This window comes from Anabrus simplex, chromosome 12 (assembly GCF_040414725.1).
Source record: "Anabrus simplex isolate iqAnaSimp1 chromosome 12, ASM4041472v1, whole genome shotgun sequence".
NCBI classification, from domain to species: domain Eukaryota; kingdom Metazoa; phylum Arthropoda; class Insecta; order Orthoptera; family Tettigoniidae; genus Anabrus; species Anabrus simplex.
Genome location: NC_090276.1, coordinates 17796869 through 17823277, shown reverse-complemented (window position 1 = coordinate 17823277; position 26409 = coordinate 17796869). Strand labels below are relative to the sequence as shown.

General features: G+C 38.8%; 2 protein-coding genes across 6 annotated transcripts in view; one reads left to right on the top strand and one right to left on the bottom strand.

The window, feature by feature from the left end:
- Nucleotides 1–5700, bottom strand: part of Ubc4 (ubiquitin conjugating enzyme 4) — a 69116-nt gene extending 63416 nt beyond the window's left edge. Inside the window, exon 1 of the mRNA XM_067156589.2 lies at nt 5446–5700. Within this exon, the coding sequence (XP_067012690.1) occupies nt 5446–5508 (63 nt within the window). The 5' untranslated portion in view covers nt 5509–5700. The remainder of the gene's footprint in view (nt 1–5445) is intronic.
- Nucleotides 5701–5916: 216 nt separating this feature from the next.
- Prps (phosphoribosyl pyrophosphate synthetase) overlaps nt 5917–26409 on the top strand; it is a 58715-nt gene continuing 38222 nt past the window's right edge. Inside the window, exons 1-3 of one of the 5 annotated variants that reach the window (XM_067156586.2) lie at nt 5922–6157; nt 13790–13973; nt 18339–18407. In XM_067156586.2, coding sequence (XP_067012687.1) covers nt 5949–6157; nt 13790–13973; nt 18339–18407 — 462 coding nt within the window. In that variant the 5' untranslated portion in view covers nt 5922–5948. Of the gene's footprint in view, nt 6158–13789; nt 13974–18338; nt 18408–26409 lie in introns of all 5 variants that reach the window. The other 4 variants (XM_068229905.1, XM_067156587.2, XM_067156585.2 and 1 more) reach the window with 4 other exon arrangements.

Here is a 26409-nt window from a genome sequence, read left to right as displayed (position 1 = left end):
TGCCGACAGTGGGGCTCAAACCCACTATCTCCCGATCACTGGCTGCACTTAAGCGACTGCAGCTATCGAGCTCAGTAATCGTAAAAATAGAAAAATTTGACAACTGACATTGTGATAACAAACACAGGACCTCTCGTTTCATGTGGAGTCCAAATTACAAGGATGTGACTTATCATTTCAAAAACCCCACATACGTTGGTCGGATAAGAACCACAGCTCCCATGGTAAGAAGGCATAGACTTGTACTTCTCCAATTCTTACCTCCCCACTGCACCTATAGGACTGAAACCTAGAAGATGGGGGTGGTGATTATTATTTTAAGATGAAGTACAACTAGGCAACCATACTCTATATAACATTAATCAGAGAGAGAAAATGGAAGGGATCCGACGCTTCAAAAAACGAAGGTATCAGCCAAAGAAAGACAAAGCCATGAAGGGCGTGAAATGAAAGACTCCGAAGGCCTCCACACGTAATACCATCAGGGTTGGTAAAGAACAAGAGTTGACCAAGGAAAGTCGGATAGGATAGAGGGAAATGACGAGTCCGGCACAAGTGACAGCAATGACCGGACTCAGCTAAGTGCCCCATGGTCGCCAACCCAAGCTCTGAAGTTCAGAGCCCCTAGGGTCTCTTTTAGTCACCTCTTATGACAGGCAGAGGATATGATGGGCGTTATTGTTTGTCCCCATTGTTGTGGTGCTGCTATTTCAATACCATGCGCAGCGCAGCTTGTATCCAGTTCTCACCGGCAGAGATGGCCAGGCGACCTGCTGACACTCCACGTCACCGCTCGAGACCCTATATAAGCAAGTGGGCCGGGAGAGAATGCAGTCAGTCGTCCAACGGCTAGCTACACCATACTTCAGAAGCGCAAAGGATGCTCTATATAACCAGCTTACTAAATAGGTGGACTGAAGCTAGCTCGTGAGGTTTCTACCTCTAGACTCGCTGACATCTCTCCAAACTTTATATTACTCTTATCTTCAGCTCTTGAATGAGCACTTCAACTTTGTAAGTCAGTTGCTATGCAACATTTCCCCCCTCAGAGAGTCTTCATTTAATTTGTGTACTGGCAACGTGTAAATATTGTATACTCTCAAGTGTTGTTGTGACAAAACTATCCATTCTATGAAAAGACTTTTCCTTCAGCAGAAGCTGGACTTTGAGTTTAATGTACAAGTGGCACATATTACGCAATACTGTATCACTGAAATTCTCCTTTAATAAAATTTTGTTTTGTGTGTGTCAAATAACTCTCCTAATACACAACACCCAGCCATAGGAGGACTGAAACCTAGACTATAAAGAGGACTGACCACTGCAGACTCAATAATTTGGAAATGCAGAGTTTTAGATGGATACTCTGGACAACCCACCAAACCAAGAGTCAATCCTCAAAGAACTCAGCACCAATATAAGAATGGCAACTACTGTATGCCAGGGATACCTCAGGTATTTTTGACATATAGTAATAATAGGCCCACCGAGCTCGATAGCTGCAGTCGCTTAAGCGCGGCCAGTATCCAGTATTCGGGAGATAGTGGGTTCGAACCCCACTATCGGCAGCCCTGAAGATGGTTTTCCGTGGTTTCCCATTTTCACACCAGGCAAATGCTGGGGCTGTACCTTAATTAAGGCCATGGACGCTTCCTTCCCACTCCTAGTCCTCTCCTGTCCCATGGTCGCCATAAGAGCTATCTGTGTCGGTGCGACGTAAAGCAACTAGCAAAAATAATAGGCCTAATAATAATAATGTTATTGGCTTAATGTCCCACTAACTATTTTTACAGATTTTTTTGGAGATGCTGAGATGCCGGAATTTAGTCCTTCAGTTCTTTTACGTGCCAGTAAACCTGCCGACACGAGGCTGACGTATTCAAGCACCTTCAAATATCACCGGACTGAGCAAGTATCAAATCTGCCAAATTGGGGTCAGAAGCCCAGCGCCTCAATCGTCTGAGCCCCTAAGCCCGGCTTTTGGACATATAGCCAGAATACCTGAGCCAATGGAGAAATTTATCAATGAGGGAAAAGTTGACAGCTGACAACAATCTGGAGTATTTGTTATTGTACGAAGGTGGATCAAATATAAACGGGAATTATTTTTAAAAATTTATTGCATCAACCAAAAACCACATATAGAGATAATTTTTCTACATAGTGTCCTGTCTTCGATACACATTTTCTCCATCGCATTGGTAAGTTTTTATTGCCGTCCTGAGAGAAATAAGAGAGACGTGTGCGGAGCCAGTTGCGCACAAACTCTTCTACAGTTGTATCATCATCGAACCGCTGTCCTCCTAGGTCTTGTTTGACTGCTCAAAAGAAATGGCAGTCACAGGGCGATAAATCTGAACTGTTAGGAGGGTGTTCCAGAGGTGTAGTGAATTTCTTCCAGTTTTTCCAGTGTTAAAACTGGCAGTATGCGGCCTTGCATTGTCATGGAGAAGAATGATGTTTCCGATCGGTTGTCTGCATCGCTTGCTATGATACGCAGCTTTTGCTTCATCCAAAAGGCGACAGTAATAGGCTGCATTCATTGTCCCTTGTTCGTGAAGAAAATCCAGCAGCAAAACGCCTGCGGAGTTTCAGAAAGCGGTTCCAAGCACCTTTCCAGCACATGGTGTGTTTTGGCCTTGACCGACCTGCTTCATCTCTTTGCCGCCACTCCATGCTACCTTGCTTTGACTCTGGGGTGTAATGATGCACCCAAGTTTCATCACAAGTCACAATACGACGCAAGAAATCCCCCCCTTCCTCCTCGTAACAACACAGGAGTCTCTGACAAACTTCCAGGAGTACCTTAAGTTCTTGTTCCTGGTTGGGGAGACGAGGAACCCACCTGGCAGACAATTTTCTGAAATGGAGTTCATCTCGAATGATGGTTTAAACACTACCATAATTTATTCAAACAGCTAAAACAATTTGCGAAATTTTTATTTGCCAATCTTCACTAATAATGTCATGAATCGCAACAATGTTGTCTGCAGTGATGCTTGTCCATGGTTTCCTTTCATGAGGTTCATTTTCCACAGCTTCTCTTCCTACCACAAATTTTTAACCCACTCATACACTTGAGTCTGCGACGCGGAGTCGTCTCAAAATTTTGGAAGGTTTGGTGCCCTCTTTTACAAGAAATTTGATATTGATGCGTTACGCAACAGACTTGTGCACCTCTTGCTCACTCATGGCATACTGAACCAGCCCAGCTTTCCACCATTGTTCATGCACGCAAACCCTCCTTCTACAGATACCCCCACTAACATTCTGGCAAAGCCCAGCCTCAGAATTATTACTAAGACCAGCGGTACTATCAAATTCCAGTTTATATTTGATCTGCCTTCATAACAGCATTAAAGGCAGGTGCTGCTTCCATTCCTCCTGCTGCCAGGGCTGCCAACAAATGATAGTTCTCCCTGAACGAACCATAGGCTGCCCGGATGGAAGTGTGAGGACAATGCTTGTTCCACTCTCACAACTCTTGCTCTCTGTTGCAGGGCAGGTTTTTGCACACATTGCACTCAGTGCACTAAGCATCAGTTATATTCTGCAGGTCGGGAATAGCGGAGTATGGAAAGAGTGAGAGGGAAGCTGGCACGATGTCAATGTACGTAGGTCGAGTCATACGTCATGGCAACTATTATTTTTCTCGCGAACAGGAGACAACACGGAAAATCTAAGATATGCATTTGGAAACGTACGGTACATACTTGCGTATGATGCTACAAGATAGTGTATGTAAAAAAACAGTGTGGGTCTAAGCATGCACCCAGGTTCCATGTGCGAGTGAGAGCGTCACAAAATGGAAGTCAACAAGCAGGAGCAACGATCGTATATTAAAACAGCAGTTCTTCACAGCAGAAATGCACGCCAATGCCATGCAGAGCTGCGGGAAGCATTAGGTGTGCATCCCATGCCCTATAGAACAGTGGCGAGGTGGGTGGAGACGTTCAAAACGGGGCGAATGGTAATCAGCGTCTGCCCCACCGCTGGCAACGCACAGTGGAAACCATGGGTGATTATTTCGAAGGTCTGTAACCAGTGGAGATCTGTCCTTTGCATGTAGTCTTGTGTATTTGCTGTCTATACCATAATAAAACAATGTTTACCAATGGCCTGTATTCTCTCACTTTCCTACGAGAATCATCTGACATCAGAATTTGTCTTCAGGCACTATGCATAAGTATATGCCCTATATTTCTAAATGCATACCTTAGATTTTCCGCGTTTTCTGTTCGCGAGAAAAAAATAGTTGCCATGACTTACAACTCGACCCTCATAGTTAAGAAAGCTAAGCCCTTTACTAATACAACTGCTCATAAGAAGAACTGGCATTGTGGAAAGTTCTTCCATTTATTTAAGAGTGCACACACCACTGAGAATCGAACCCACAACCTTCGATTTCATGTCAGATGCTCAATTGATTGAGTTATGCTGGCTTATGTCATAGACTTATGACATAGTATCGTATGCTTTGTTTTGTAATTACTAAATTTAGAAGAGCCGTATTTAACCCTCCTACCCATGTGAGTTTGCAAAAACTTTGTTGTAGTTGTTTTGGGGCTTGGTAAATCTTTGAACTACAGATCTGGTAGATCAACGAATAAAATTCAACACAAATATAAATAACTGACGATTGCGTGCCTCCTGTCTACAGGTATCTTGAGATGTGTAAACCGACTTGCCAATTTAAAGAAGAGAGCAGATTCCTGTTTATCACAAAATTACTTGGCACAATATGATAGAAACTTACTATTGTCATAGTACACACACTGAAGCACAGTATGGATACCCACTATCCTGATAATAATGCACCCTGTCAAATTAAACAGAAGCTGGACTTGTAGGGAATAAAACAGTAGAATCACATACAAGACCCTTCTACTAGGTGGGACGAACAACAATGAAGAAGTTGAGAAGGAGGAAAATGTTAATACTACAACTTACACCCTATACCATAATTTAACTCTTCAGCTATGATGACCTGTTTTAACCATGGAGTGTTTGTGTCATGTGTCACCAATTGACGACCATTCGATAACCAACTATGTATTAAGAATTCAAGTGAAAAATGCCATTAACCAAACTGTAATAGACCTCAGAGATTAATGATATGATCTTGGCATTAAATCACATGCTATGAAGATAAACCAAATATTGAATATAAAAATAATGGCTTTTTAAAAGCATTCACTAAAAAGCACTAAACGAAAAGTCGTGGTATAATAATATATAGCAAAGAAACATTATATCCCTAATGCCTATTGTTTTCCGTTTTCTTTAAGGTTATGCTGAGCAGGTCAGGCATTAGTTTTACATCTACTATATACCATACAAAGGCGATTTGTGAGGGGCACTAAGGGGCGCAAGCATATTTAATTCGTGGGAGTAATATTCTGTTAAGTTGCTGTTATTTAGTTGTATTTCAGGAAAGTTCCATACCTCTTCACTCTTAATAACCTCCTTAAACTCACGCTTGATTCGCTGAGCAGCAATATTCGCCATGTCTGTGCAGGGTTAGAAGTACTTCATAATATTTACATCACACACGTGAAAAACATGAAGGTATTTATCAAGGTATTCCATTCGATGTACACTAGATTTTTTACAACTCAATTTAGACAATTTTTACGGTTACAGTTTGCGTCACGGCCCTATGAATCAATCGTATGCTTGATCAGTCACTTAGAAATGATGGAAAAAGTATTTGCTGGGGAAGAACGTTGTAGTTATAAGCTATGAAAATGCAGTACAAATGATTTGCGTGGGGTTTCTTCCTTACACAACATTTAATCACTATAGCTTTCTGGATAGAGGTAAAATTCTTATACGCAATTTCTTTTATTTATTTAATATAGTGATGATTAAGAGGGCAGAGATGTTCCAGAGGAAGTGAGGTAAATCCACATTCTCTTGTTACTGATTGGTCACATGGTACTTCAGTAATGCCTGTCTTATCGTCCGATCCAGTGCGAGCGAAGACCTTGGTTCGGGCGAACTTGGAGAAGCCAAAAGTTTTACTTCGCAGCAGAATGCCGAACATAAAGGTCTTCAGTGGGACGTCCCACCCAGATTTGGCCCAAAGAATCGTTGATCGTTTGGGCATTGATCTGGGCAAAGTGGTCACCAAAAAATTCAGCAACTTGGAGACATGGTAAGTAGCGTGTTTTCGCTTGCTAATTTGCCTGTCTCTTTTATGATTTGAGTTGTTTTATGTTGTTTCCATTCACTTTAACACATTTGCAACACTTGAGAAAGTAATAATTGTGCCAATGTTTACATGTTAGGTTATAGTGCAATTTCACAGAATTTGCAAGCTCTGCGCCTGTTCTGCGTCCATCGAATGTTGCCCGCCGGCGCAGCGTTGTTTGTTGTTTATGAAAAGCGCCAACGCACGTGTTGATTGGTCCTTGATTTCTGTCAGCGTTTTGTGTATTCACGGAGTGATAGTTTTGTCATGCAGTTGCATATATGATTTAGCTCGCATGGTTCTTAATCATGAGAAATGTGCAAGTCCTTCATTTTCTCTTATAAGAAAGTAGAAAGCCTACCTGTTTTCTTACGGGAATTTCACATAATAAGGTACTTGTGAACGAATTATTGAAGATGATGATAGCCTTCCATTCCGAATTCTGGATAGTTTGACATGTAAATGTTCATCCATTTGTAGTACTGGAAAACGAGTATAGGTTGGTCTTCCAAACAGAACTCCTCTTCATCTGAGAGTCCGTAGGTGACCGTACAGCCCAATACGGGAGCCACGCAATTTGCCGCAGGGATGGCAGGTAGTCCCGGGTGGAGCAGCCACTGTTCTCCTATTTCGCTCTTTTTCTTTTCTACGTTGCCTCTTATTGTTCGCTCTTCGCCTACGGTTTCCTTCAAAGAGTATGAACTAATCCCGAGAATGAACGGTTGAGGGCTAAGGTCTCCCATTTGTTAACATCATTGTGGTACATCTTCATGTTAGCATTAATTGCATCCTTAAATCGCTTCCACTGACCTCTCAAACAACATTTACCCCCTGTTAACTCAGAGTAAAACACTTGCTTGGGAATGTGATTATAGGGTATGTCTATTACATACCCTATCCTTCGTAGCTGACGTCTTAAAAACCATGGCTTCTATACTGGTGGCATGTGTCTCTAAAGTTCATTGTCATTTGTGCATCTATCTTGTCAGGTTATATGCAGAATTCTCTCTAAATGTCTCTGGTGATATTGTTCCAGCTTTTTGATGTCATCTGTAGCATGTCCACGATTCAGATATATACAGTAAGCTGAGAACTGCAGCTGAACTGTATACAAGGATCTTTGTTGCAACATTACATTGTGATTGTCAAATACTAGGATTGTAGTTTGGCAGAGAATGCTCCAGCACAGTTGATTCGAAATTGGATTTCTGAATCTGTATTTGTGCTTGATGAGAGGATGCTACCATGGTAAGGAAAGGTGTTTACTACTTGAAGGCTTACCCCGTCGATGGAGACCTTGATCTGTGTCGTCCTCCAGGGGCTGGTTGATAGAGAATCTGTCTTTTATTTAGTTTGACTCCAATCTTTCTGTATGCAGTTGAAAAGTTATTAAAGATTAACACTAGTTCTTCAGACTGAGCTACAACTGCATTATCAACATACTGTAACTCGACTAATGGTACAGAAAATGTAGGAGTCTTTGCCCTTAGACGGCTCAAATTATACAGTTTGCCATAAAGTCTAGAAGTTTTCTGTATTCCTGGAAGAACAACGTTCTTGACTACAATGAGAACAAAGTGGGGGCAATCGCATAGCCTTGCTTAATTTTCCAGAAGCTGTTAAACTCTGAATTACGGTAATTAAAATTCTTTCAAGGTCCATCTATTCAATACAGTGACTTTTTATTGTGCTTCAATTACATGTCAAATGGTACTAGTTTTGGCATCTGTGTGCCATCATCAGCTTTAAGTACAAATTAAACAATTATATACATGTTCTTAAAACATCTAAAACACATTTTAACACGTTACTGTAATAAGTTAAAATTGTGTTACAAGTAATTGCTGTGATATAAAATTCTTAAAATTCCGGCGGTTCGGTATATAGCCCAGTCTGTGTACATCCGGAATAAGTAAATTTGTGCTGTTGTGTGCTGTCTATGTGAGTGACACTTATTCATTTGATAGTAGGTGGTTCCGGGGAAGTTTATTTTGATCACTAAATAAAGATAAATTCCCACTTCAATTTAAACCTTGAGCAGCATGTTGAACGTGTTTGTTACACAGACGGAGCCGGACGATGTGTGTGTGTGTGTGCGCAGCAGTAAAGGAGGCGAGGGGAAGGCGTCGTTGTATTGAATAGGTGGACCTTGAGAGAATTTTAATTACTGTAATCCCACTTCAATATGGAACCCAATTAAATTCATAACTATAAATTTAAAAAAATGAAAAAATCTGAATTATCATATTTGTGTTTCCTTTCAAAGGCCTGAAGCCACACTGGGTCGCAGGTAGTGTTTCCTACACTAAGGGTAGTATAAGATTTGCCAACATTTGAACAGTAAGCTTTCCCAAGGAAGACGGTAATGATACTCCCCAATAGTTACCACAGTCTATTCGATCACCTTTCTTAAATATTGGAACAAAAAGTAAACTCGTGTCCTCATCACGAGGTGGTGCACCTCTTTTCAGGCACACCCCAGATGTAGGTGAGCTGAATGTACCATTTTAACCACCTACCAGCCCTTTGCCATTCTTAAACCTCTGGCAGTACCAGTGATCGAACCCAGGCCTCTTAGGACAGCATCTAATCGTGCTAACCATTACGCTACAGAGGTGGACAATATTGGAGCACACAAGCTCTTCTTTGGACATTTGCTTTGGCAAAATAAGTCTTTGCCATGCTTGAAGTATTACTCATTCAAACTAGAGACCTGCGCAATTCAAAAATCTTCGTTCAGTTCGAATATCATGGTTTTCTTCTTCAATTTTCTTACCCATTCCAGTGTCTGCCATTATAGTAGGTATCACATTTTAGTTTGAGGACTCCCTCCCAACAATTTATTGGAGAGATTTAACACTTGCGTTCATGGGATTGATAAAGATATATCCCAAGGCATGCTAATGATCTCACCAAACTGGTTAATATAGAGTCTTACAACTGTAGTGTTATGGTTACTGTACCAAATTCTTTTAATGGAGAGGCAATCATTCCCAATAGATTGATAGTTGCCCTCCTTATCACCTTGTGAACATGATTCAGTGTTGTATTTTTTGGATATTTGAATAAGGACAGAGTATTTCCACACCTAAACTTGTTCCTTGTTTCTCAATAATACCATTTGAAAGTGCCTTTAAGACAAGTGACATTCTTAACCCTTTGAAGAGAAACATTAATATAACATATTTTTACTGCACTGTCAGGGATTCTTCAGTTTAACAAATTATTGGTTGAGGAGTCTGGAGATCATATTTTTTGTGAAAAAGAAAATATATACACTTTCATGTATACGTAGAGATATAGCCTGATCCAGCACTGACCTTCTTGGCAAGACTTTCTATACTGATTTTGCAATCAGTCTTGCACATCGCTGTCCAGGTACTGGAAACCATTCTCAGGACAGCCGACAGTGGAGACCAGCCCTCTGTCTCCCAAATACAGAGCCATGGCTCCTTATCGGTACTCAGTTGGCCGGTCGGAGTGCAGAGCTCTCGGATCTTGGACCAGCCGTGGCTATCTGTAGGCCGAAGCCAACTCTGCTTTCGCCGACCCGACCTTTTACATTCCAACAGAGCTCCTTTGTTTAACCTCAGTAGTAATACATCGCAAGACCTATGGAGTCTTCCATTTTCATGCTTGTTGTGACTGTTCTGTTACTTTGTGATCAAACTTCATTCTTCAGAAAAACTAATCTTCCAGTCTCTCCTAAAACTGCTGTTTAGAGAACACTTGCATTTGTACCCATCGGTGATTTGAACAATTACTGCAGTATTGCTATGTAATGGAGATGAATGATACCGAGAAAGACAGAGCACATAAGAGTTAAAATAATGGGTGTAATATTACAAGTGACTGGGACATCCAGAAATGCCTGCCTTACCTTCTGCTTTTTCAGACTGTTGTAAATAATGAGCGTGTAGGTTATTCACATTTGTCGGTCAGAGTTTGCTCGATTAAAGAAAGATGTTATGACAGTAAAATGCTCAGAAAATAAGTTTTCCTTAAACTTTCTTTGAAACTTTCCTAAATACTGTAGACCATATTCAGAATTCTGGCGAGACACCATTTCATTTCTCTCGTTTCTTCCTCTTTGGAATATTGTAATGTCAGTTAGCCCAGCGTGTAAGTTTACACAGATGTACAGTGAGTTTCTTTCATCGGTTGGCTGGCAGGCGCACCCATTGATTCATCACTTCCCCTCTGCAGCATAGTAAGAGGGACAGCACTTGCGCGCTTCATCCGTGCATGACACGAGATAACAATTAAAATTAAGAAAATAAGAATTCAGAATATAAGCTCGTACATTATGGCAGGAGATATTGGAAATGCTCTCCTCCTGCATTCGCACATTTCTGGCATTGTCTTAGAAAACTATAAATCACATGCATAAGTTTGTTTTCTGTAATTGAGGTTATTTTAACATTTTCATAGCCCACCATGCTGAGCTCTTCGAAGCCCCGGCTTCTTGTCCAAGTTGTCTTTAGAATTTTGTGGGCATATGTTCTAACCTTTCTGTGATTTAATTTACTGTTTTTCTCGTTAAGTACACGTTATTTTACATTTTGCTTTCTATCGAGTAAATAAAGAACCAGTTCCTCAATTTGTTTACAAGTTTCCGCACGGTCTCTCTATGTTTATTTATTTAATTATTCACGAATCACAAGATGTAGCTGCACCAAGCAAATTTCACTTGCACTGTCAACAGACTAATTGACAAATGTAAATGTTCATGATAAAATATAACAAAACAAAAGATAAGAAGATAAGGTACACAGCCTACTAATAAAGACTGTCCAAATCGAAAGCCATGAGAATGTCCATGTTCATAGCAAAGTCGTCGTGGGTCAAAATGGAGGTACAACCTCTTCACAATCAACTTAAACTTAGGAGCTGTTTACATTCCTCCTGAATATACTTTTACTTCATGCTATGTCAAACTCTTGTCTCCTGTTAATATTGTTAAAGAGAGTTGGGAAGTGGATTAGGAAAGATCGTTGAAATATTGAGTGCTGAGTGTGGGGAATATGGAGAAGGTCTTTGGTTCTGGTGGAGCGGGAAGGAACACGGAGAGAGAAGAGTGAGACAAGAGGTTCCGAGCGGTAATATCCATTTAAGATCCCGTGGAGGAAACTTGGGTCAGCTACCTGTCGCCTGTGTGCAGCGGTAACACATTTATTGCCCTTAATACCTGCTGCGTAGACAGATTTCTGAGCTTGGGGTTCTGTTCCTAACAATTGCAGCAAAGAAGGATACTGCTCTGTCTAACCGGTTGATATTGGAGAGGGATCAGAAATTTCTGCATAGTATGCATAGTAATTTTATAGCCTTGGTTGTATGTTTCTATGTGCTACTTAAATTGTAATTTTGTATCGAATGTTACACCTGTCACGCTGTTGTGTGACTACAGTGATGGGCTTGTCAAGTAGATAATGTGCTTAATTGATTAGAATAATAACAGTAAGTTATTTATTAAATTGACCACCTAATCAATACAATAAGTCATTGTCTTGGATGATTTACATTGATCTATTAACTAAAAATGGTACATGTTTCGCCTTGTATGAAGGCATCATCAGCCATAGTCTTAACCTCGGAATAAAAATAAGCACTTGAAATAACATATAATAAGATGTAATTGTTTTAAAAAGTCTTGAAGAGACTTAAGCTAAAATTAACATTTAAAATGACAGTGTTGGTTTTAAAATTATTTTTTTACAATGTGAAGAATTACAAAGGTGAAAGTATTAAAATTGACATAAAAGTTGCTATTACAAGTAAAATGGACAAAGCAACAGACTGTGATGAACAAGTAGTAACATTGCTAAAAATTAAGGTGACTGATTGGCGGTTACAATTAGATTCTGACGAGAATGATGATCAGTCATATTTATTCAAAAAGTAATATTGAGGAAATAATGTTGAAGGTTGTTCAGGAGATCACTATTTTCCTTATCAGGAGACAAAAGACGAAAGTCATAGGCATATGGTAGAAATGTAGAACACATTGATGAGAAGATAAAAAGTTGTAGATTAAAGGTTGAAGAACAGTGTTAAAATTGGACCTCTGTGGACCATCTCAATTTGAAGCGATGTTAAAATGTTTTGAAGAATGAGTTTATTGACAGTTGAATCTGTAAAAGGAAACCAGAAACTTGGTATTAAGTTTCCAAGTACGGCACCAGTTCGAGAGGGCGTTGAGTGAGGATTGTAGCAGAGCTGCATCTGCTGGATTCCTGATCTCCCTAAATATCTTGCAGTGGTCAGCAAAAGGTAGGGTATTTGCTGTTTCATTGAGTTCAGACGGCTGATCGTCCATAAATAAGGAAAACAGCAAGGGGCCAAGAGCACATCTTTCTGGGATACAGGAGGTGACTGGTAACCATGAGGATGTAGTGCCTGATATTACCACTCTCTGCCAACGGTTATGTAGGAAGCCAGCAAGAAGGGTCAGAAGTCTGCCATGTATATTATATCATTTGGAGAGTTTATGGAGGAGCAGAGTATGGTCTACAGAATCAAAAGCTTTTGAAATGTCTACGTCTCTCTATGTGGAGAGCATACACCTGGAAATTGTGTTACGAATCGCGTAATGACTTGCCTGCAAGACTGTTTTCATATAATGATCGTACATAAATACCCTTTCCTCTACCATGTCCATATGTGGAGGCATTATGAGAATTATACCTCAAAGTAACACTTAACAACTCAAGAGCAGTTGGAACGACAGATCAACACTTAATGCATGTTCTAAGCCCAGACCTGAACTGCGAAGTGTGGGCATTCCTGTGCTGTCGCTGCGCTGCGTAACGGGAAATGATGAATCAACGGGAGGCAGGCAAGCTGGGCACGCCTGCCGGCCAACCGATGAGAGAAGCTCACTCTAGAATGTAAAAGGCCCTGCTGTTTTCATGTGATAAATAAGGTATATCGTGTAGACTGACAGAAATTGATCCATTGTTCTCCTAAGGCATTTGTATGGAAATAGTTTTTTTGTGAAAAAAAATTATTTTGGAGACAGAACATTCTATTTAAATAGAAACGATAAACCCAAATCTGGCTTTTTGGCTGAGGGTTCTGGATTAGATTCTTGCTTGGGCCGGGGATTTTAACTTGTCTGGTTAATTCCTTTGGCTTTGGCTCAGGGACTGGGTATTTATGTTTGTCTTAATATACAGATCTCCATATCCACACAAGACCTCGTACTACCAACTATCACAGAAACAGACAGTAGTGAATACATTGCTACAGATTGGGTTGGTGTCACAAAGGGCATCTGACTGTAAAACTTGGCTAAATCTGCATGTAATGCATATCTCAAATGACTGGAAAAAGGCTAAGAAGATAATGATAAACTGAGAGTTTTCTTTCTTTAAATAAGTTTCCTACTGTCTTGGAATACGAGAAATGTGTATGAATATAATCTTTCTTGCTTGGTGATGTAGGTACATGGACATGCACACTAACGTCTTCAAAATCATTACTGGAACATAACATTATACAACATTGACTAGCTGTATATACTTTTGTATGTATTTTGTTTGTCTCGGTATGCATACGTTGCCTTGTTTGTGAGTATGGGCAACTCCTCCATTACAGTGTGGAGATCGGCGAGAGCGTTCGAGGTGAAGATGTCTACATCGTACAGAGTGGCAGTGGCGAGGTTAATGATAACCTGATGGAGTTGCTGATCATGATCAATGCCTGCAAGATTGCATCGGCGTCCCGCGTGACTGCAGTCATTCCATGTTTCCCCTACGCACGGCAAGACAAGAAGGACAAGGTGTGTGGCCTAAAACTGACAACTTTGTTCCGACCCATTTTCTCAGTCTTGTGTGTTTGTGTTACTTGGTTTCATCTTTCAAAATAGCACTTAAAGGCCACACTGTTTTATTCTTAGCTTAATCATATAATTTTATCTTCACATGGTATCTTGGATAGCTTGAGAGGCAACATAAATTCTTTCTGAAGATTGAAACTGATGGGGCTGCTCCTTTTTACATTTACAAAACTGGGACTGATCTTGGATATAAAGCCTCTAAATTTGATTTGAGTTCATTTGCTTATATTCACCAACAGAGTCAGTACTACTCCAAATACAAGTGATGATCATGTATGTTTATTTATTTGCCATTAAAATCCTAACCCAGCTGGAGTTAGGGAAGGGAAATTGTAGATGTAAGCAACTGTGGTATACTTGGGTATAGATCTATCTTTCTCTTTACCTCTGTAAGAACTCGTACAGCAATCTTGAGTAATATGCTTCACTGTTTGTTTTTCAGCACCACAGTCAATATGCAGCGGAGGACTTCTTTTTCATTTGTACAGAATATTTCCACATACGTTACAATTTGTCCATATGTGATTTAATTTGGTCCAAGTCACTGTGTGTCGAAGCCAGCCACCCTTTCTGTGATGAAAGACATTTCAGGGGCCAAATTGTCTCCATTCCTGTCACCACTGCTCGCAGAGGTTGAAGTTGGTTGGTACAAGATCCTCTGCCATAATAATAGGCAGATATTTCGATCAAAACCTATCAGTATGCAGTTGATAGATATCTGGATTATTAGGCAGCTGGTGATTATATATGATAGTGATGATATGTAATAGTATTTACGAAGCACAAAACACCATGAAAGAAGGGAATATGAGAAAATGGTATTAACAGTATATATACAGATTGGATCAGCTTATTACCACCACGAATATTCCCTGAATGAGACTTGGAATTGGTGCCATGAATGGAAGTACATGCAGTGACTAACAAATATAACCCATACAGAAATTTCAACAAACCTCTGAAAGTGGTGTTCGAGCACAGCATTTGTTTCTAAAACAGTGTTTGTTAAAATGAAGGAAAATGAAAGTAGAGACAATTCGAATCGTAATATAACCAAATATAAATATAAAGACAGGAACTTTCCACCTAATCAATACTTTATTCTATAAGCGTTTAAAAACACTTAATATTACAGTAATATCACGGTACCAGTTTCGACCTCATACTTAGGTCATCTTCCGCTGCTGAAGAACCTGTTTATAATAACTATGTACAATCCTAAAACATTACTTAATCTAATCATAAAAGACAAATGGTTCATTAAGTGATATTCTATGGTGTTAAGATATGCTTCTATACATAATTCTCAAATCTAAAATGTTCATGCATTCTTTAGTTACACTTGTATTAATTTAAGGACGTCTTGATGTTGCGTTAGTAAAACATTGTTTCCATTGACTACTCATGGCCAGTACTAAAATACATTAATAAAGTATTGTTTTAGAGTGTGCTTGAGAAAGTGGCTGTACCAGTCTAATATATTCGTCGGCATGATAAGACATTGTTCTTGGTAAATGCACACACTTATTCACTCAATCCACTATTGTGCTGTTAACATACTTATACTAGCTATTACAACATTGGAGGGGGGAGGTTGTGGAGTGAGGGAGGTGGCTTAAGGAGGGGAATGGGTAGAGCGGGGCGTGTCTTTTGCAGGTTCATTTGTATGTGTTTGTTTTTGTTTATTAACTCTCTTGAAATAAAAGGTTTTTAATAAAGGGATGGCTGCTTAAAGGGGATGTTTAATTTTTCTGTGATTTCATTCAGGTTGAAATCAGGATTAGCATACTGGTCTTTATTTATTTATTTATTTATTTATTTATGGTTTTCTATTTTCTCACCAGGCAAATGCTGGGGCTGTACCTTAAGGCCACGGCCGCTTCCTTCCCATTCCTAGGCCTATCTGTCTCCATAAGACCTATCTGTGTCGGTGCGACGTAAAACAAATAGCAAAAAGAAAAAAGAAAAAACCAAAACAAAAGTAATAAAAATGAAAAATGAAATGGCGTATGGCTTTTAGTGCTAGGATGTGTCCGAGGACTTCGGCTCGCCAGGTGCGGGTCTTTTGATTTGATACCCGTACACGACCTGCACGTCATGATGAGGATGAAATGTTGATGAAGACGACACATACACCTAGTCCCTGCGCCAGGGAAAATAACCATTTATGGTTGAAATTCCCGACCCTGCCGGGAATCGAATCCGGGACCCCTGTGACCAAAGGCCAGCACGCTAATCATTTAGCCAAAGAGCCGGACACAAAAGTAATAGAATGCAGTCAAATAAAGTCTTACGAGGTAGAAGAATATTGTTTCTTGGGTAGTAAATTACTTACAATGGCAGAAGCAAAGACACAAAATGAAGACTAGCTCAAGCAAGAAGGTCTCTTGTAAGGAGAAAAATTTACTCACTTGGTAGATATGCATATTAGGAAGGTGATTTTGAATATTTTTATGTCGAGCAGCACTCGTATGTGTGTGAAACCTGGATAGTAACTAGTGCGGAAAGGAAGAGTGTAGAAGCTTTTGAAATGTGGTGGTTCAGAAGAATGCAGGTGAGATGAGTAATTGGATCACTAATGAAGAGATACAGAAGTAAATTGGCAGGGGAAGAATGATCCATCAAAGAATATTGCAAAAAGCGTAACAGCCTATTTCTAAATAATGTTCTGATCTGGGGAGAAAAAGCAGAAGTACAGGAAAAACTAAATCTCTGGAATGGCAAGTTTAAAGAATATGAACTAACCAATAAAACAAGAACTGTTGAAATGGCTGTAGACAGGAAAGGCACAGTTTCAAACATTTTCCTGGAGGGAACTCTGTTACAAGCTGTTTCTGACTTCAAATACCATGGAAGTATCATTTCAAAGACAACACAGTAAACCAAGAAATACTTAATAGGACTCGGAAATTCTCGATTTTATTTTCAAGTGAGAAATCTACTCTGGGATGATAAAATACCACACAAAGCAAAATTGACCCTGTTTTATACCTACTTCATTCCAATTCTAACATGTGGACTCGAAACATGGGGAAATAATAAAATCCAGTCAATAGAAATGAAATTCGTCAGAAGTTTGAACCAAAAGACCAGGGAGGACAAGATTAGAAATTAAGCAAACAGAAAGCAGGTCAGCATCAAAATGCCTGTTGCCTAGCTTTTAGGAAGAAAGAGGCTCTCAGTGGTTTGAACATGTTATGAGGACGGACAGAACAAGAACAGCTACGTTGACAGAGAAGTGAAAGGGGAGAGGCCAATTGGGATACCAAGTATTCGATGGATTGACACAGTGAAATCGGAGCTCAGCACGAGGAATGCCAAGTGGGGGGGGGGGACACACACACAGAGGATCAGAAACTATACTTTGACAGGAAGAAGTGGTGAGTGCTTGTGCACAACACCTGAGAAATTGGAGCTGGAAAATGATGATGATGATGATGATGATGATGATGAAGAATGATTTTGTGAAATGTAACCACAAGAGGGGATGGATTGATGTGACACATCTTGAGATACCCAGGACTTGTTTAGTTGGTTTTTGAGGGAAGTGTAGGCGGTACGAATGGTAGGAGGTAGACAAAGGCATGAATATGACAAACAGTCCAGAATAGATACAGCGGTTTATACGGAAATGAAAATAGACTCTTGGGATAGGGTGGAATGGACGGCTGCATCAACCAATCTGTTTACTGATGACCTGAACAATAACAATAAATATAAAAATCATATCTTGTGTACTGCAGGAACTGGTATATGCTGTGGGTCATTTATATAAGATTCTTACATTTCATTCTGATTTAGTGGAGCATATAAACGGTTTTGTCTTATTCTAATTTTTCTGTCATGTGTCACTGATCTTTAGAAGCAGGATCATTGTTTGAATAAATTATTTCTGTCCTATGTTTAGCCATCTTGTTGTGTCAACTGTTAACTGGGTGGTGCTCTTTCAAAAATCTTCATTAATTATTCATTAGAAGTGGTCCACTCTTAAAGTAACAGGTTTTCAGTCCTACATGTCAAGGTCTATGTACTTATTTATTAGGACTGTATTTGAATGTGATTATGGTAATTGTTATTGTATGACCTTGCTCATTATTCATGTGTAGGCTTATTTGTGAGATTTAAAGTCAGTTGTCCCTTTTTTATTTAAGTGGATTTTTCTATAGCAAATGCTTACTATTGTAGAATTCATGTTTTGTTATGTTTCATTCATTTTATTTTTCCTCAGTTTGATGAAACCTTTAATCATGATTTTTGAGTGTATGTTGGGCATTGGATGTGTTTTACTTGTTCTGTGTGATTCCATAGGCTGGTGGAGAGGATGAAAGGGGACGTCCCGCACCTTTTGTATTGAAATCCAACGAGTGGAAATTCAGGGTAAACACCACTGATTTGCTGAATTGGTGTCTCATTTTTTGGAACAGGAAATGGGGGGAAAACAATAGGTAGTTAAACAGAGAATGGGTGGATTTGATTTGTACAGCTGTCTCCTCTTGCAATGTTTTCTATGTCATAATTTCTATTTTCTCCTTTAATTTTAACATGGTATGCTATTATTATGCTTTGATTGCTTTCTGAAAATTTAAATTGATAGAGATTAATCTGGTGATCAGTTCAGATTATTAATGTTGAATTTTTCTTGAAAATACATCCATCCATCTACAAAGATTTTTGGTATACTTACAGAATCACCCTTCTTTTTCTCCTCCTCCCTTTTCTTCAGTTTTGTTTGGGTTGTGGATCGATGACTTTCTTTGTCTATCCTTCCACTGCTCCTATTTCCTATTCAGACACCTCTTTCACGTATCTCACGCTTATTCCTAGATTTGCTTTAAGCTGAGTCTTCATCCTGATCTCCCCCTTCGTCTTGTGCCATTTATTTTCATTTCAAACCATCCCAATGTAACTGTTCTATCTTATTACTGAGACCGTTCAGTCTGAGCCTTTTGCTTGCCTGTATTTTGCTTTGCTGGGCCTTAGTGGTCACCGATATTTCCACTCCATATGTCAGATTTGGTACAAAGTAGCTTTTGTGAAAGGTTTTGCCTCGTGTAGAAGTTTTATTAAAGTGGATATCTAATTCACATAAGTTTCTAAACCATTCTTTGATATGGAGGAAAGAAACTTTTAAGAACATCTCCTCAATGCAAGCTAATAGCTACGCGACCCAAACCGCACAGCCACTTACTTGCGGAAAAATGTACCCAACATATGGGACAGGTTTAAACTAATTGTGAAATTGTTTTAATCTATGTGGAGGAGGAAGTTTACATGTTGCAGAATCCTCTGTATTATATTAATGAAGAGTGTGATATATCAGAGGAGCCTTTCATTGCATTTGGAGTTAGCTTGTTACAAATCAGACCCAAAGAGAGAGAGAGAGAGAGGTGACTTGTCCAACATTAGCAATTTAAATGAGTATTCTCTGCATAAAAAAATCATGGATGAACTTCGATATATATATTTATTTTTTTTCAGTTTCACGTGTTGTTCTGTTGAAGATACTCGTCATTTTATTCTTACACACATCCATACATTTGGAAAATTTTCATATTTACTTTAATCTTTATTTAATGATTTAAGTCACTAGAAGGTATTTATTTGGCCGATGTATGAAATCATTGCATCTTGCTCATTCTCCTTGGATGCTGTCAACCTTTGAGGTATAAATATGGTGATTACACAAATAGAATTTCACTTTTGGTTATCTGAAGATATTATTTTATGATATTAAAAGTTGAAAGATAATCTTTGTGCCTCAAATTTTGTTAGTCACCATAAAATGCTACCCAAAATTTCAGAGAATTTTGTTGTATAATTGAGTACACATTTCTACAAACTTAAGTAGTCATCCTGTGTTTATTCTAGGGAAATTTTAAATTAAATTTTTTTCCCCCCCTTTCTTGGAAGCACTTTGTGGAAATCTGCTGGCTTCATTGTGTTCAACTCCTGCAATTCTGCTTGGATTTCCTCAGTGGAGTTGTAATGCCGCCCTTCAGACAAGATTTTTAATTTAGGGAAGAGACATGCAAGTCATGAGGGTCAGATCAGACGAGTAAGGAGAGAGGGCGATGTGGACCAGTGCATTGTCATGATGCAGTACCCTGACCCTACTGTATTTTCCCCAAATGTCAGGCAGTTTGCTCCTGACATCTTCCCTTAGTAGTCACAAAACAATCTTCATAAAACTTCCTGTTGATGATCTGATGGAGTGATATGGACTCCTTGTGTACTAAAACATTATCAGCATTGATGTGATGTTGCTGTGAACTTATTCCATTTTTCATCTGTGGAAGAGTGCTTCCACTAAGAAGACTGCTGCTTTATTTCATTGTCATAATCATATGCCAGTAATTCATCACCAGTTAGGACGCTGAACAGGAAGATCATTGCTTAACTCTTCTTGGAGCGCAGTGCACTCCTGTATCTGATGGTCTTTCTGGCCATTGCTCAAGAGACTGTGTATACATTTTGATGCAATTTGTCTCTTGTTCAGTTTGTTCACTAGAATGCTTTGACATGTGACATTCCAACAGTGTTACCAATGTCATGAATGGCCTGTCTTTGCGGATAACTTTACAGACTTCTGTAATCATTTCAGAAGTTGTGCACAACGATGGTGGACCCGAATGTTAGTCATTTTTTGCAGATTCCCAGCCTTTTTTTGAAGCACTTTAACCACTTGAATGTTCTAACTTCCTTTGGCAGTTATTGGCTTTCAGCTGCAGTTTTGAGCTTGAAGCAAAATTGAATGCAGATCCTTTACTCCTTAACATCAGTCATTTCAAAATTTGCTGAAGTACGAGAACGGGGTGTAAAGGAAGGCGCTGGAACTTCATAATGTGTGTACTTTTAAGGACACCAGTTCGCAAACTAACAGTTGAAACATACACCGAGAGGCTCTTGGTACCAGTACTTGTTCATGGGGATATTGAAATTCTCAAATTCTGGGTAGCACCTTTTAAAGAAAGAAGAGTACAGTATCTACATAGCAATATGATTCTTTTCCCAACACTAATTGTACAATCACTACAATGGTAAATCTGCTAACTGACCAGAATAAATTAGCACACTGACTAAAAACGGCATCCGTAGTGTAAACAATAAGCAATATGAGTTGAGTTGTATGTTGTCCATGAGCAGGGCGAGGTGGGAGACAGTGTGGGCGCTTGCGACTGTGGGAAATGAGAAGCGACATTAGTCACTAGGTCGAACAGTTAATCTGATAGACTGGTTAAGCCTAAGAAGGTGTCTACTGTAGTAAAAATTAGTGCAAATATTTAAACTCACATAAATACAAAACATTTCAGTCGTGATTACAAAATATATAGAAGAAAATTGGAATTCTTATTCTAGCCAATAATTTCTGTGTCGCGTTTTGATATTTCTTTTTTGTGTGAATTAATAGTGGAGTTTCAGATTATTTGCCCATTCTAATATGAGTGCTGGAGCAGGTTTAAAAAAAAGTTTCCAATTTCAAATAGGGCTCCTGTAGAGAAGGTAACTAACATAGCTATTTCATTTTCTTAGGAAATGCATATGCACACAGCAATCTAGTTTATAGTAATATTAATTTTGAAGGTTCATGACCATGAAGTAAAACCCGATCATATCTCTCTTTCTCTCTTTGTTTATTGTTTGTTCTGCACAGTAGAAGATCCTAAGCAAGAATGTATTGATTCATTGGGGCCAAAGAACATTCATTTGTTGTAATTGGGTCATGCTTCTCGGGGGTATATTGCATAATCCTTCATCTCTCACATGGTTAACATGTGGTATTATTTGAGCATGCAGTTTTTGCTTGTAATTAAACTGGGAATCTCATTAATCACATTAAATGAGTCTTTCACAGCTGTTCCTGCCTGTTTGGGTGATTCATCTGGTCATTGTTATGCAGTTCCATGAAATTGATATTTCTTTTTCTTCTTGCATGTTCAAGTGGTAATTTAACAATTACATTTTTATTACTTTACAGTAAACCCCTTAGATGAGTAATACAGGCATAATTGTTATTTAAGATTTAAGATCCTTTATGTTGCAGTGAAGTCCTTAGTAGGTATCGTTCTTCCAAGCAACACTTTCTTTTTCAGTTACCTAGGACAGTATGCAGCGTCTGGTTCTTTAGTGTTGATTATATCAGCTCTTTCTACTTCTTTTTAATTAAGATAATGTTTAACAAATGCCCTTGCGTATACCTTATTTAGTTTAAATTAAAGGGGTGGGGTGCAATTTTGAGTAGCATTGTCAGTCTTGTCTTAACTGTTGGAGTTCCATTCCGACAGCCATATCCCTCACTTTGCGTGGTTAATTGGTTCTGTGAAATAATTAGGTAACATTGAGTTTCATGAAGTAAGTTGTATTATTTAGCATGGGTAAGATTAGAGATAGGGGTTTCTTCCGAAGGATAAAAGAATGAAAACTTCATTTGAAAGAAAATTTTAATAAATGATGGAAATTAAAGCACATTATGCTGTGAAATACTGTGCAAAATGAAGAGGATTAAAGTGTTTAAGGAATAGAGTCCACTTCCCTTTTATAAATGACTGGCATATTTGAGTTCTTTATTTCAAGAGTTACAACCACACTTGATCAATGTGATCATGGTATAATTTTAAGAGATTTCCTTCTATTCTTAAAGAAAATGTTAACTTTTAATAATGGCGAGTTGCCGTCAAAGAGGCTTGGTGTAGGTCTTTTTGAATTGATGCCTTTTAGGTGACTTGTGCAGCTGTGGTGGGGGGGGGATGAGCCCTATCTAAGATGAATTCTAATGCTGGAAACAGAATAAGCACCCTGCCCCAAGTCAGTCAGAATTAATCAATGAAAATTAAAATCCCTGACCCGAGCAGGAACTGAACCCTTTGTACCAAATTCCAGCTGCTGACCATTTAGCCATGGTTTGTTAAGAAGGAAGTTATTTTCCAGTGTCGACTTAAATAAATCTAACTTAAAAGCTTTCCAGTCTGTCAAACACACAATTTCAATATAAATTATAACACTATAACATACCTGTAAAAAAAAAATAAAAAAGTAAAAAAAAATAATAAAAAAATATATATATACAGACTATTAAATAAAGAATGACATGTTTCATACTACAAGAATATTGTCCAAAGTTTGTGTGTCCATCCCTTGACCCGTTCCTCTACGGGGTCGGGTATGAGGTGATATGAATCTGTCGTGGCGGATTTTTATGACCAGATGCCCTTCCTGATGTTGGCGTCATCAGAGGAATTAATGAGATGAAATGAATGACGTGATATATGATAGTAGGAAGGGAGAGGGTGAAGCCCGGAGCCAGCACGCAGCCTGCTCCTCTCGAATAGCACCAAGGGGTCTGCTCAAGACTTAAAAGTCTCCATCCGACAGACGAATCACCATCAACAGTGTCATATGCCCTCACTGTGGAGAGGTTTGGAATTTAATCCAGGCTTTTGGCACACAATCTAGTGATTAGAAATTGTATACCACCACCTACCCTGCCGGCCAACATTCTGATGGTGAAAATTTTTTCGACCAACAGGACTCGAATCGGCTAACCTCAAAGTCAGACAGTTTAGACTTCAATGCCTTAACGATCATGGTCACTAGGCGGGCAAGAACATTGTACAGAGTATAAGCCTCTTTTATTTTCCCTCCTATTCAATACCTTATTCAACTGCCCTGAGGGGGTTACAAGTTCATGTCAAATTTACTTAAGAAACATACAAGTTTCAGCTCTAATAATCATAATAATTATATGCCTCAGCTACCGTGTGCAGACATTTCAATTTGACGCCATCTGGCTGTCTGCTCGTCAATTTCGACGTTCTGTTTTACTCTTGGCCTACTAGATGGCAGACCGAGTAAACCGAAACTCTCTTGGGCGTCTATGGCTGAGATTGAATGAATTGTCGGGTAAACACCAAATGTGTCGCCAGAGATCTGTTACATGCCGACATTGTACGACATGGAGTGTCGAATGGACTTTTTTCCACCCTTCAAAAATCCAACTGTCTTTGCTGGGTTCGAACCCGCTATCTTGGGATCCGGAAGCAGACACTCTTCCACTGATCCACAGAGGCAGCTAGGCCTTATTTATGGGCAATCTTCAGTGAACATTTTAAGTTACATCTTGTATTGTCTGTTAAGTAAATTTGACATGAACTTAACCCCCTCAGGGAGGTTGAATAAGATATAGAATAGGAGGAATACTTTATGTAGTTCAGCACTGTACGAATCATGAAGTTTATACTACAGTCTGTAAGAACTACAAGAACATGTCATGTCATTCTTTGTTTAATAGTATGTATTTTATACAGGTATGTTAGTGTTTCAATTTATATTGAAATTGTGTGTTTGACAGATTAGAAAGCTCTTAAGTTGCATTAAGCCATGGAGCGGAACCATCTGGATAATACATTAAAAGTGTATAATATATTTTTATGTTCAGTCTATTGGGTTGACATCTTTTCCACTCGCTGCAAAACTTACACTATTTGTGACTTTTAAAATTATTTTTTGAATATCTCATTATAGCAAAAGTAGGTACATGAAGTGAAGTCACATATGATGAGGGATACATGTATTTGAATTTGTGTACAATTTTCACTTGCAGAATCTTTGAGGTAGTACATACAGCGTTACAATTAAAAGCTGGAAGATATTCTTAAATTCCTTTGTTTTGTTACATATATCTTAAACATGTGTAATATGAAACCTACTTCAAGTTGGTCCATACTATATGTATTGTTCAGAATGAATCAAAAAAAAAAAACAGAAACAGACTCCAGACTTGCTGTATTAACTTGTCTTTTTTTATTTTCCATAATACACACTTTCTGCTTTCCTAATTCTTTTATGGACAAATGTTGAACACATTTTTTAAAAATTGATGCATTTAGGGATAAACCAAATAATCATTGCCTTGTAATTGCCTTCTGAAGGGGCCAGAAACCATTATCTCCCCAGTACATGCAATTACTTGGGGTTGATATAACCTGTGTTCTAGGATGTTGAACTAGAATTATGTGTGATACTGTCTCTGCTCTGCTCTGTTTTCTGCTCTTATGGCCTGTTTACACGCGGACAGTAATTTAGTGGTAACTACATTTTTAACTAAATTTTAAGTGACTTGCAGCGTGTGAACTGTGACTTCAGTGGTAAGTAAACGATTAAGTAACAATTTATTCAAGTGGAATAGAATCCAGTCTATTTTTCCTTTCAAGTAGACTTCTCACCAGCTGCGCGCGCACCCATCGGAGTAGTGAGGGAGCACTGTACTTGCAACTTACCACGTGCGAACAGGCGCAATTTAGTCAAGTTCATAAGTTGTGGGTAAAGCTATGGAGCTGATTATCGTTGAGAGTTCCTCTTTCCTTTTGATCGTTCATTCTAATTGCCGAGAACAATGGCTAGATGGACAGAAGCCTTTAAGTCACTGCAGAATTGAAACAATACTAATTATTGTGATAGGTTTTTTGATGTGTATTCACTGAAATTTAAAAGCAATAAACCTTTGATAATAGTCGTTTTGCTAAACAATTGCTTATATATAATATTGTAACAAATATGTGTTTGTATTTTTCCTTACCTCTAGGAAATCTTTCAGAGCAATATATATATATATATACAGCTTCATATACAGTACTTCCAGAATCATTAAAGATATACTGGCTTTGGAAACTCTGAAGAAATGATGAAGGCTTCGGACATTATTTCCCGTCGCGAGCATGTACAGCACGATATGCAGTTTCAGCTTTGCTGATAATGCACTACGCATGATGGTATCTGTCTTTTGTATCATTGGTTCAACTTTATGCAGTAACTCATTAAATGTTACTTCTGACATTCGCAAGGATAACATATATTCCTGTCGGTCCTCCTCAGCTAATTCTTTAAAGAGAATTGTACTTGCCCCAAGATTATTCCTTCTAGTAATCCATTTTCGCTCCCATTTTTTTCTCCTAACTTTGGTCACCTCATCCTCAACTTTTCTAAAATGTTATCTAACACGCAGCGAATAAAGTCATTAACTAATTTTACACTTTGTTGATGGCCGTCCATCTTATCTCTGATCTAGTTGACAACACAGGAATGACTGAATCACGTGGCTTGGGTGACAAACTGCCTTGTACCACTGTACTAAACACTGTACACATGTAAACCAGCCTTAAGAGTGGACAGTGAACTGAGCTGCCCCATACAAGAAGTAGTGAATACTCTGAGCATAGCCTATCTGAGAAAGTTGTCATGTTGCTTGATCTTAAAATCATTTTTCTAACTGATCATGACCCTTCATGGTTTTTTAAAAAGGATAGGGAATGATGATCTTTCTTTAATATCGGCAACTATCATGGCCTTTGTATGGAGAGAGTGGCAAGTCAGCACTTGGATCTGT